The 13262-nt window shown below is 43.4% G+C and overlaps 2 protein-coding genes across 5 annotated transcripts in view; one reads left to right on the top strand and one right to left on the bottom strand.

Moving 5' to 3' along the window:
- CYB561A3 (cytochrome b561 family member A3) overlaps nt 1-5423 on the bottom strand; it is a 129405-nt gene extending 123982 nt beyond the window's left edge. Inside the window, exon 1 of one of the 3 annotated variants that reach the window (XM_069223269.1) lies at nt 5317-5423. Coding sequence is in view for 1 of the 3 variants with exons in the window: in XM_069223268.1 (XP_069079369.1) it covers nt 5254-5298 (45 nt within the window). In the remaining 2 variants the exon portion in view is untranslated. Of the gene's footprint in view, nt 1-5253 lie in introns of all 3 variants that reach the window. The other 2 variants (XM_069223270.1, XM_069223268.1) reach the window with 2 other exon arrangements.
- Nucleotides 5406-13262, top strand: part of TMEM138 (transmembrane protein 138) — a 44365-nt gene continuing 36508 nt past the window's right edge. Inside the window, exons 1-2 of one of the 2 annotated variants that reach the window (XM_069223272.1) lie at nt 5406-5502; nt 9131-9309. In XM_069223272.1, the coding sequence (XP_069079373.1) occupies nt 9182-9309 (128 nt within the window). In that variant the 5' untranslated portion in view covers nt 5406-5502; nt 9131-9181. The other variant, XM_069223273.1, reaches the window with a different exon arrangement.

Here is a 13262-nt window from a genome sequence, read left to right as displayed (position 1 = left end):
TGTTTAGCTGAAAAAAACTTGCTGGATTCTAACCACCTCTTTCAAAGGCTGCATTATTTTATCACTCGCACATCAGTGTAGCACAATGTTATTGGAAAACACATATCTAGCATTTTTGATGCTGTGCAACTGGACGCAATGTGGCGCCATCTTGAATTATCTCAAAAAACAAATTTTACAACTTGCATAGGACATAATTACTACCGTCTTACGTGTGCACACCTGTACCAGGAAGTGCATCAGAATATGTGCACTTGCTTTGTCCGATTTTGCAACAGACAGTAAGCATTCAAATGGCGAGTGTGGAAAATGAAGTACAGGGTTATGATCATTGTTGCTGAGTTGCACTGAACTGTAAAAATGAATTAAGAGTCGGGGTACATTTTATGAACTTTGCTGTCTACACATAGATTTCATTAGTGAAGCAGTGCCATATGTGCAATACTGTTGAACATTAGGTTATCTGGTAATATTTGGAACGTAGCTGCTCCACAATCTTTCTTACCAGCTTCAGGAGAACCTACATTAAAATGGAAGGAGTGGCAAGAATACTTTTTGAATTACACCTTATCATTTGAGAATGAAGTTCTAACACCAGAGAAAATGTTATTACATTGCTTTGACCCAGGTAGTCTTAAAGAATACAGTCACATTATTAAGAAACAAAGGCCTGAGGGGCAAGTAGCTGTATTTTCCAATGTACTGGAAGATTTAGACAATTACTTCCAACCGACTTTATGTGTTGCGGTGGATCGCTATAAACGTTTCCATAGTAAACAAGTCAAAGAGGAAGCCATAGAGGATTATGTATCTCATTAAGAAAAACATGCCTCTTATGTTGTTTTGGAAGCCTACGCAACAAACTTATCAGGGCCCAGATCGTGATGCATGCAGCACATTTGAGTATTCAGGAGAATTTGTGGGCAAAAGATAACTCGTCACTTCAGGATGTGGTTGGCTTCGTCAAGAGAGTAGCACTAACAGGAAGACGGTCTAAGGCTGTGCTATTGTAGGGCAAAAAATAAAAGTGATGACTCTGTGGTGGCCAAAATAAGCGATGCCAAAACCACATTTTGAGGGTCTTTTGGAAAAATAAATTATATGGATAAGACAGACTGGTAGAAGAAAACCATGCAAACTGTCTCTGTTAAAAAGTGTTTTCGATGTGGGAGTAGCAAATGATAAGAAGTGTCCTGCGCTCAAGCAGAAATGTTCTAAATGCAGAACAAAAGGGCATTTTCACAAAGTCTGCCAGAAAAAGTTGGTGGCATGATGAAGATGGTTGTTATGGAGAATGAATGTTTGTCAAACTTTTCAGAAGATGAGGATTTAAAAGCGTGTACTGAATACTGATGTGGATGTGAATGGTTTGAAGAAGAAACCTGTATCCGAACTGTCAATAGCGGGAATAGACATTTCAGTTGTGGAGGACCCAGGCTCATCCTACATTAACGCTCATCCTACATTATTGTGAATAAAGAAGTGTGGGGTGAAAAACTTGTATCCGAACTTGGGCAGGATTTAGAGCTACCAGACATCGCATCCAAGACCTTCACAGGAGAACGTATTGACATGGTGGTGTATAGAAAATTGTTGTATAAATTCAAGGGCAGAGAAACGTTAGGTAAAACTCTATGTTTCTGTAACAGGACAATTGGTACTTGGGTGGATAGACCAAGGTAAGCTAGGGAAATTGTTAAACCCTAATAGACCAGAACTGGTATTAACAACCAAGCCAGAGGAGGATTACGGCTGGTACATATCAAAACGTTTCCAGAAAGTCTTTTCTGGGGACATAGGAAAACTCTAGAGGTTTCAGCATAAAGTACATTTTAAATATGGGGCTGAGTGAGCCCTTCATACCTAAAGTCAGAAACATACCTTTTCTATTAAACGAAGCCGTGAGTAAGGAACTAGACAAATTGCAAGAGGCAGGGATCATTGAGAAGGTTAAGTCATGGGAGTAGGTGGTACCCTTGGTGGTAGGAAAAAAAGCAAATGGGAAGCTGAGGTTGTGCTTAGACCTCCCTGATCTCAACAAGATCATTTTAGTTGGCCAGTTCCTCCTGCCTAAATTTAATGAAATGTTTGCTCTCATTGGAGACATTAAATGGTTCACCACCCCTGACCTGACAGCTGTATACCACCAGGTTCTGTTGCACTGACAATGCAGGAGTCTAACCAATTTTGTAACCCCATTTGGGTGTTCTAAGTTCAAAAGAGTACCTTCTGGGTTGGTTTTCATGGCAGCCATGTTCCAGAGGTTTATGTACGTGCTGTTTAAAGATGTGCATAATTTACGGTTTTTCCAAGGTGACATACTAGTAACAGGAAAGACAAGGGAAGAGCATAATCGAAAGCAAGCGCACGTACTATGCATCTTGGAACAAAAAGGTTTGATGGCGGAGTAAAGTTAATGTACGTTTGCAAGAACACCGGTCATGAGATTAATGGCAAGGGCATTAAACCAACTTCAAGAATTGTTAAAGGCAATCAGAGAGGCACCCACTCCTAGGAATAAGGAAGATGTGCGTGCATTTTTGGGTTTAGCAGAATTCTATTATAAATTTGTGATTTTTCTTATAAAACGTATGAAATTAGGTAACTGCTAAAATGAAAGAACAAATTCAAAAGGACCATGCTATGCCAAGATGCTTTCCTATCCTTAAAGGCCGATATTTCCAGTGCTCCCCAATTACAAGTTTTTGATTCTACCTCACACAATACAAATACCTCAGATGCAAGTGGAGGAGGACTTTGGCCCGTGCTTTCACAAAATAATTTGTCATGCAAGTTAGATACTGTTGCATTTGATTTCTGTTTGTTAACGCCAACGGAAGAGAAATATTTGGTTATCGAACAGGAGGCACTTGCCGGTGTGTGGGGGCTTGAACACTTCAGGCATTACATTTGGGGGAAGAAAGTCACACTGCGCAGTGACCACAAAACTTTCACCAAAGTGTTGACAACCAAGGGTCAATACAATGCATCGCTGCAACTAGCTCTGTCTGTTCGACTGCTTGATTTTAACTGTGAGGTACAGTATGTGCCAGGAGCTAAAAATACTGGTACAGATTTTCTAAGTCGAATGCCGTTACTGGTGACAGACATAAGTGGGACTGTTGTAGAAGAGTTTTGTATTGCAAATGTCACTGAGGAATTGCCAGGTATTTCTAAGAAGGAATGGGTGAGTGCACAAGAACGGGAATTCTTGTAAAAGTGAGCAAAATGATTATGGAAGGTTGGCCACTGAAGAAATTAGTGGAGAAAGAACTGTTCACTGACTTGGAATTGAGGCATGAACTATCTCTCAAATGGAGTTTAATCATGAGGAATGGTAAGTTCATCATTCCTCCTTTAAATCTGGGAGTAAGAGTGGGGGTTTGCCAGGGAGGACATCTGGGGATTGGGAAAACCAAGTGCAGTGTGAAAAATATGTATCGGTGGCCAGGGTTGGACATACAAATTGAAAGGAGAGTAAGGAATTGTATACAATGTGAAAACTCAGACAAAACCCATACTAAGCTCAAACCGCCATTACACCCTATACCTAGCCCTGAGATAACCTGTAAAAGAGGGGCATTGATGTCACTGGACCCATATGGGAACAGGGGAAATAAGTGTGTATAATTATTATTGTGGATGATTTCACTAAAAGACCCTCGAGGGAGATTGCACAGAAAGTTGATGCTGGCAATACTGTCAGGTTTTTGGACAAGGTGTTCTTGAAAGAGGGGTTGCCAAAATGCAAACTGATTGACAGTGGGCCCCAGTTTACTTTAAAATGGCATTACATAGAAGTGGTATTGTGCACAAAACAACCTTGGTGTATCATCCTGCTGGAAACTGTGCTGTGGAGTGGTTCATCCATTTTATAAAAGGCACCATACAGTTAGCCAGCAACAATAGAGTGGAGAAGAGAACAGCGTGGGCATGCAGAATCACTCCAAATGGGAGCACCGAGTCTAGTCCATTTGAGTTTATGAGAGTCAGAACACTTATGTCCAAGGATAATCCAGGCTGGATGAAAACAGACAAGAATGTAAACCTAAAGTGAAGAGAGAGAACTTGTTAGAAGACGTAAGAAATATTATGACTCAAAGCTCAAGACTAAGCCTGTGCGTGCACTTAAAAGTTGGTGATGTGGGGTAAGGGTGAAGAGGAAAGAGATTTTGGGAAAAGGTCAGAATCTTTTTTTCTTGACCTTTTATTGTGGGAAAAATCTTTTGCAATTCAGTAATGTTGAATGATGGCAAGGTATGACACATCTCTTCTATTTCTTTGTGCAGAATAATGAGGATAAAGAACTTAGACACTTGGCAAAAGCCCAGTGAATCAAATCCTGCAAAGTCCTTTTGTCAACAGCCCGATGAATCAAGTCAAGCTAAGAAGAGTTTGGTTGGTTGTCTGATTACAAGTATAATCAATTTCCAAGTGTGGATACTAATGAGAATGTTAGTGTTAGTGCGACAGGGTGACCCGGGAATGTTGCCCCAGAGAGAGTACTGCCAGATGATGGCACAGTGATGGGTAGTAAAAAATAAGTAGGTGTGGGCGCACGGTGATTAAACCAAAAGAAGTAGCTTGAGTACTTTTTGTTGCCCAATCTGTGCGTGTTGTGGCGGCATGTACGTTTAAGATATATCGTCAGGGGGCGGGGCTTCGTACCTGGTGCCACATTCTAAAGTGTGAGGTAGATACCTGGGGGCTCTGGAATGCGGGGAGATTAAATGGGGGAGGGGAGAGTCAGGGAAAGAGGAGAGTGGAGGCCCTACTCTCCTTTCTGTGTTTGTCGTCAGAAGATTGTAATGTACAAGTTTAATCACAGCTTTGGGTGCGAAACGTCTTTACAATCCCAAACTACTCATACACATACAGGGCCTCATAATTCATCTAAATAGTTCGCTGTCTGTTGTTGCCATTTCTTAACTTTCTTGTCCGATTCCGCCGTGAAAATATTGTATCTCCAAAGAATTGGAAAATCCGTCCTTTTGGTTAATCTCACATCTTTAAACGCAGTCTCACTCCGTAACAGTCTATTTACCATTACTGACTGTAGTGACACAAAAACTATAGATCCCGTTTAGTTACTTACAAGACGGATTACATAAATTGAACATTGTACCAGATTAAAAAAAACATTAGTATCTACGTGTTCACGTATTAGGGTACGTGTACTACAAACACGCAAAATACGGATCTTCTTTTCCTTTCCTAACAAACACAAATGCCCACTGAAAGAATACATTGCACCTTACAACCTTCAGCAGCACCCTCCCTTCCTTCTATGACCACCATGAATGGCAGACGCCTCACCGCTCTCGGGGTCTCCTCAGTACGCACTTCCGGGTAGTGTAGCTGGGGTTTATGGGAGTTGTAGGATTTGACTGCTCGTCAGGTGAAGAGCGAATCAGAAGTGCGCGTTCTTGTTAGGACGGGGCGGAGCTAAATTAGTCGGATGTTGGTGTTTCCATGACGCTTGTGGCTGAGAAACCTGAAGAGGTGAGAACCCGAGGAATTGATAGAACTGAGTACGATAAATGCTAATAGAGGAGAATTGGTGGACCCTTAGCGGGAAGCTTTATAGGAGAAATTCCAGAAATAACAAAACGTTAGATTAAAGGGTGACGCGACGAGAGGAAGAGGTGCACCTCGGGTGTGAGGAGTCCGGAAGAGTAATAAACATTTAAAAACCGAGCAAAGAGTGCTGTCAGTGAAGCAGAACCTTGGGGATGAGTATATTAAGGAGTGCATGAAAGTCCATAGGGTGAGACAAGCGGAAGAAAGAAGGGAACCTAGTTGAGGTGGATGGGGAAGGCTTAGAGAGAGGGAGAAGGTGCAAACCTTAACGTGTATTTATAAAGTGCACGTTTTCCCGGTGTACTTTGTTGTTGAATATCAGATGAACTCAGTGGAGCACATTCTGTCGATGTTGGGAGGATAAAAAGCTGAAAGAGCCCGCAGGCATTCGAACCTGCGGCCGTAGGGACCAACCACTTATTTTCTTGAAATGGTGCTGGGCAGGAGCAGAGGGAGGACGAATGGTTCAGGATGGGGACCGTAGGAGGTGGGATGAAAAAAGGCGACTACAGGAAGCAAGGTCTACAGACTTTGCTGGAAATGAAAAGGAAAAAAAAAAACTCCGGGAACCCTTACATTGGGAGTCATTGGTGTGGAAGAGGAAAGGGCTTTTAGTCACAAGGGCAGAGCTTGAGACGCAGAGACTAGCCTATATGTTTATTTTCAGTAATCTGCCACAAGGAGATGCGTGTCCGTACATCTGGTCTAGTTTACTTAATTGGCCACAAAGAGACTGCTTTTTAAAATATTTACATGATTAAGACAACTGCTGTAGTGATTTGTGTCTGTCCAGCAATTGTGAGTGAATTATATTAGCAGTAAGATAACTCTAGTGATTATCGCAGTTCTGGATCGTAAAGTAGCATAGACGGTTAATGTGCCTGCTGCAAAGCTGCTCATGTAACATGCTGGCCTCAGATTTGCATTTTATGTAGATAGGTAAATGGGCTATTACCTTTTCCCACTGTGATAATTTTGTTACTTCCACGTCTTGAATTGCAGTCCTTCTAATATGGCACAGTATACCTGTATACCTGTATCATTGAGCTGCATGAAAACTGTAAATCATGGGTTTAGATCATTATTGTGTTTTTCTCAATGGAGTTTTATTCTAAGATTGTAAAGAGGATCTTTGGGAATTAATAAAATCTTGTTAGTATACAGACAGCCACAATCACTGTTATGTTTTGGTATCCTGACTGTGTATTTCTACTGAGCATTCGCTCTCACAAGTATGGTTGATAAGTGATCCCTATCCCTTATAATCCTCAATGTCTTTGTGACATTTCCTTTACTTATTTACACACTTGGATGATTTATTGTGACTCTGTGTATGATGTAAAGCACTCTGACACAATACACTGGAATGACTATTGGTATAAAAGAAATTACATAACAATGGTAGGTGCCATTTAAATCATGATTTGTGTTATTACTCATACAACACTGCTAAATCTTGAATTCATACAGTGCATGCACATCTCTAACATGGGGGTTGAACAAAGTTAAAAACATGCCTTCAAGTCATAGTTTCTCTAAAGTACTTGTGAAGTGATTAGCTATGTGTCTGTTTCCTTCCATTACATTGGTATCTAGGTAATAGGGTCTAGAAAGCTCCTAGCCAGGGTGATACTTAAACAAAAGAAGGGCTAATAGCCCTTTAAAGCAGGCCTTTGTTTTGGGCTGGCTGCATGAGAGTAGAGTCAGTTTTGGCCTGAGCGCCCTCAATTTGCTCTCCCAGCCAGACTGGGAGAATGTGCCTGCTGTCTCCAACCCAGCAGTGCAGCCCAGGTAGGAGACAGCTCAGTGCACATGTCAGTTTGGCTGTCCTGAGACGGCCGGCAAACCCACATGCACACTGACAACAGTGTACACCACTCCCCCTCGTGCCTTTCATCTCCCATAGCCCGCATTCTAGAAAAATAAAACAATATTAAACATGGTTTATTATCATTTTATTTTTCAAGTTTTGCAGCTGATGCTGGTGGCAGGGGTGGCGCTTCTCCGCCATAGCAGAGGAGCTGCTGGTGTAGGTTGCTGCTCCTAATGGAAAGCATACAACGCCCCATTGCTTTTGAATTATGTCCCGACATCGGGGGGAAAAATATCAAGACAAATTCAACAAGGTTTGCTTTCTCTGCTGAATACAGGATCCAGACCAGAAATTGTTGCCAGAAGCGGGATCCTCCTACTTTCTAGCACTGTATACAGGAAAAACAAGTACATGGGGTGAGGACTATTGGCATGATCTTTCAGGCCAGTTCTGTCCATCACTTGCCCTCGGAACCAAAGGTTGCAGAGTGAATCAAGGTGGGAAAGAATGTGGTGAAGTCCTTAGGATGGGGATGTCCTGGGGTCATGAAGAAATTTACCAGAGACTGAACATGTGTGAGATTGGAGATCCTCCAATTTATTCCTTTAGTTCGATGTACGTATTACTGGAAAGATAATGTTGAATCAATATTTTAATGTTGGTGAGCCCTCATTAAATCTGGGCTTTCATTCTCAGCATCAGCTGTTTCCCCTCCAAGAAATGAAAACCTTTTCTGGGTTATACTCCGTGCTGATAATATCATTGCAACATTCCATAATATAATTTGTTCCTTGAAAGTTTTAATTGGTATCTGTAAACAGCTCCCGCCTGTTCAGGGTCGACGTAAGATTGACAACATCCTAAATAGCGCCTGTGATGAGCGTGACTAGGGGCCATGTGTACGAACACATTTTCCCATAGACACAAAATGGGTAAAACCCTTTGATACATCTGGCCCCATATTTTGCTCTATGATGTTGACAAATCTAAAAACCTAACTGATTTCTAGGTTACAACCTTTAACACCTGTATACGTGCAGCTGACGGTTTCCCTATTGCTGTCTATGTTAAAATATCTTTTTTTTTTTTATTGCATACATAACTGTGGTTAACTTCTTATATTCTTATTTTTCACTGAATTTCCTGCAGCGCTTTTCATATCTTCCATCAATAATGTTAAGCAGTATAATGAATCTTACCAAATCTGCAAATTTTTATATCATAGTTAAGTATACATTCATTACTCATTATAAGTAAAATTGTGTGTTCCGGGTCGACGGCTAGATAAAGGATGAAAATTTTTGGATTGTTACTTGCATGGATGTGTTTTCTTCTTTGTACTTTGTTTACAGTTGTCCCTCCCTTCCTTTGTCATGTGGCTACAGGCTTCGTTTTCGTAATGTACTTTATTAGCCAAACTGTTAAGAGATGTTGGCTTTCAGAGTTTATTTAGTGGGAGAGATTCAGGAATTGTCAAGCATTTCAATGTTTGTGTACATGTACATCCCTCTAGAAACTTGAATAAACTGAGTTGAGATTTCAAAATTACTTACATGTTTAGTACAGGTGTCTCTCAGGACGTCCATCTGTGCATAATGTGAACACATCTAGTATTCTGAACCGAGTAGATTCAGGGAGTAGTGTGCTGTGCGAGCGGTCAGCTCGCTTTCTCCCTACTCCGAGAGCTTCTCTCTCTGCCTTAATGCTAACTGTCTCTCTCTGTCTCTCTTTTTGTAGCGAGGATGACAGTCTTCACTTCCGATTCTGAATGCTGAGCCTTGCAGGAAGATGCTTCAGACCAGCAACTACAGCCTAGTGCTGTCCATGCAGTTCTTGCTGCTCCTCTATGACCTCTTTGTTAACTCTTTTTCTGAGTTGCTGCGCAGTGTGTCTGTCATACAGCTTGTGCTTTTTATGTGAGTACAGCAAAAAAGCTTTCCTTTTTAGACTTTCCCCCTGTAATTCTGGGCTTTCAAACTGTCACATTCACTAGGTGTCTCCTGTGCCTTTAACCACAACTACTGGGTGCATGTTACCATCCTTCTCCTTATAACTATACAATCATTGTCTCCGTCTCTGCTTCCTTGTGTATAAGTACATCCAATGCATACCCCTTGCTTCCCCTCTCTCGCTAATCCCGTCCTTGCCACCTGTCTAAATTAGCATCCTGTGGTTGCCTCTCTCTACTTCTTTAGCTGTAATCCCACCTTTTTATATATCTGTACTGCCCCTATAACGTCAAGTGGAGTTAGCATTGCTTTCTGTATCTAAATATATTCTACTCCCTTACTCTTTGTGGGGAGATAAAGCTCATTATGCAAATGGTTTTGGAACAACGTTTTTTTTTTCTGTTTCCATTTTGATATGAACTATTTTGATAAAAAGCAATTCAGTTGATGGACAGATTTCTCAAATTAATCTCAGCCATGGGTAAATTACAACTCCAGCGTGATTGTTTTTGTGTGTGCTCATTATGCCAGTACAGGCAAGCACAGACTATATGCTAGTCAGCCCTGCTCCTGCTCCACAAGGAGCAGTCAAGTCTGAACTGCTAGACAATTTCAGCTCTGAACGGGAACACTTACAATCCCAGTACGGGTTTTTCATTATTAGGATTTATTAGCGCATTGCCGTTTGAATGCTATTTCAAAGCTATTTATATGACCCATTGTAGCAAACTGGACTTCTTTGCAGATGTCCCCACTTTTTGCCCCCATTTGAAGTGCTAGATGCTGTTGTTTTTGGACTCTGCTAGTGAACTGAGGCCTGCTAACCAGGCCCCAGTACTAGTGCTCTTTCCCTTAAATTGTATGTCAAATTACATAGGCCAATTGGCAAGCACCTTACCACCCCCCAGTAAAAGGTACCCAGGGCAAGGGTGGTAAAGGGGATACCAGGGCTGCCACAGTGAGTATCCCAAGTAAAAGAGAGACTGCAGAGCTGCCATGCCAGCCTGCTTGAGCAACTTGCTGCTTGTGTGAGACACTGCCCACCAGAGGCACAGGCAGAGTCCCTGTTACTGCCCATGGCCAGGTCAGTCACCTCGAAGGTAGGCCCACTCTAGCCCAGAGGGCAGGGTGCACTGTTCCATGAGTGAAGGCATATGTGCAAGAGCACATATGCCCCCATGCTGGCCAGAGTAAGTGGCGGTCCATTGAATAACATTGACTGGCATCTGAACTCTGCTCGAATGTCCAGCTCTACAATGGCTCGACCAAATCCTGTCATGTTTGGTATCAAACACTGAGCTTTTTAACCTTGAATCTGATGCACAGGTTCAGGATTGAAAAGCAGATGCCCATGTGGCACCCTTAGAGGGTACCCACCAGGTTACAGAGTCCTGTACTGTTTTGGTGGGCTCTCCCGAGCCACTGTCTACACAAATAAGAGTCTGACCTGCAGGTGGTGCTAGCACCTTGGCAGGACGTAAGACAAAGGGCCTGGGCAGGAATGAGGTCACACCTACTCCCTCCCAGGCTGGATAGTGAGATTAGCATCAGGGCAGTGAGCCTCAAAAGCTTCCCCCTGCCTTTTGATATGCCAAGAGCTATCCCCCAGCGGAAGACAAAGATCTTCCTGCCATGCTGGGCAGGCAGGAAATTGGCTATGCAGGAGGCGTGCACCTCCCTCAAGTTAGCCACACCTTTGAGGTGGGCCAGGAGGTCTGCACAGCCAAGGAAGGGTTCTGCCATCTTTGCAGACCCTAAGAGTAGTGGGTTTGGGGTAGAAAAGTGGTGTACTCCTGCACAAAGTTGTCACTGTAGGATGGACTAGCCGCAGGGACAGCAGGATTTAAGGGCTCCCCTGGCACCAGAGCTTAGATCTTACCTGCAAAAGGAAGAAAGAAGCAAAAGGAGTTGTCTGCACCTACAACAGGATCTGGACCCCAGCATGAAGAAGAGGACACAGAGTGACCTAAGGGGACCAATATTGGAACCACATGCCTGGTGTGTATTAGCAGTGAAGACTCGTTGGTCCCGACCAGAGGGACCCCAGTGGACACCGAAACTCCAAGGAAAACTCCCCTGACTGGTGGCACCAGTCCCCTGTAAATTGCAGGGGTAAAGAAGGGCGGAGATCGAAAACTGTGACCTAACGAGCTCTGAGTGCCTAAGCCTAAAGGACGCTGTGTTTAAGGAGTTGGAGTGAGGCCCGTGCCAAGTTTCATGCCTCTACTCCCCACCAAACAACCTCCAGCCGCCAGAAAGCCAGTGGAACACCCTTGCAGCCACTAAGGCTTGTCTGTCACCTGCCCGGAAACTGACGGCCACACAACGATCACCGACTCCAGAACCCTCCCCCAGCATATGGACTGACATTGCCAGTGGACCCACCACCACGCCCCCCACCTCTCCACCCCCATGGGTTCACAGCCTGAAAGAAGTGACTTCGCCTGGAGCAGCAAAACATCTTTGGCACAACCTGGTGATTGACAGATAGGAGCTACCTCTGCACCCAGAGCCACTGGACGAGGTGGTGAAGATCCAAGCCGAGAATCCTGGTCCTGGCCTCCCCCAAAGACCTCTACATCCAAAGGGTAGAGTGTGAGTCCACCCCCAAGTCCAATTTTGCAATGGAGTGCAAAACGTACCAGCTGCTGCATACTATTCAACACCAAGGACAGCCAACTCACCTCTGCAATCGGACTCTCTGTGCAAGGTAACAAAAGTCTGACTGTTGAATCTTGGTCAAGGTCCCCCAGTACCTTACGTTCCGGTGGTTTCATCAGAACTCACCTTACAAGTGGCCGAGAGCGCACTGCTATTTTCCCCATTGGCTTCAATGGAAGCTCTTTAAATTGACAAAGTACTGTATTTTCTAAAGACTTAAAAATTCTCAACTCCGGTTGTACAACAGCTATAACGTTCAGTTTGGTATCTACATTAATTAAGATAAAAATCAAATCTGTTTTTTTAAATTGGTTTTGAATTTCTGTCGAGTCGTGTGATTTACTTATCATCTATGTTGGCAATATGAAATGCTTTACACATGTTCCTCTAAGTAGCATGACTGCTCTTTGCCACACTACTAGGGCTGAGCTAGGGTTTGATGAGAGATTGATAAGACTTCCTTGTCATACCATATAATACCTTCACCCTGCTACACCCAAGTGTGGGTACACCCGTTGTTTAAAGAAAAGTAATGAAATTGAAAAGGAGTCTGCTGAGTGTGCTTCTTAAGGGACTTATGGTATTTCTCTTCTGATAAAAAGCATCTGAATTGCTCAGCACCCCAATGTATTGCAGAAGATCTTGGCAGACATACTGTATTGCTTTAGGGCAGTGTTGTCCAACCTTTTTATCGCCGCGGACCGGTATATGTTTGATAATTTTTCCGTGGCCCGCTTGTCCCATTGTGTGACAAGCGGGCCACGGAAAAATTATCAAACATTTACCGCCCGCCACAGTGGGGCGGCCCGGTGCCGATTGATCCACGGACCGGCACCGGTCCGCGGCCAGGGGGTTGGGGAACACTGCTTTAGGGCATATAATATACTGTTCTAATGCAGAGTTCGTTAATCCTGAGTATGTGTCCACAAAGCAGCCTATCTGTTTAACCTTGGTGAAGGACAAGAAAGCACCTCTGTCAACGCTAGAAGCAACATAGGAAATAGTTTAAGGACTAGCACTTACCTCGGCAGTCATCAGGGTTAGCGTGATGTCCCTTAATGGCATTGCCCTGTTTTCTTCTCAGTTGTTTGTGCAAGGCTATTGACAACCATGCTAGTCGCAAAGCCAGATTTGTAACTCATTTGGCGGAGGGGGGGAGGGCATGCAACAAGCAGTGTCTACTGGGCCCGGGCTTTATGGGCTGAAGTTGCTTTCCTGTGATGTTTTATGGTCTGTTCTACTATGGCTCCATATACAAC

Source organism: Pleurodeles waltl, chromosome 3_1 (assembly GCF_031143425.1).
Source record: "Pleurodeles waltl isolate 20211129_DDA chromosome 3_1, aPleWal1.hap1.20221129, whole genome shotgun sequence".
Lineage (NCBI taxonomy): Eukaryota > Metazoa > Chordata > Amphibia > Caudata > Salamandridae > Pleurodeles > Pleurodeles waltl.
Note: the sequence above shows the minus strand (reverse complement) of the source record. Positions and strands in the feature narration are given on the sequence as shown.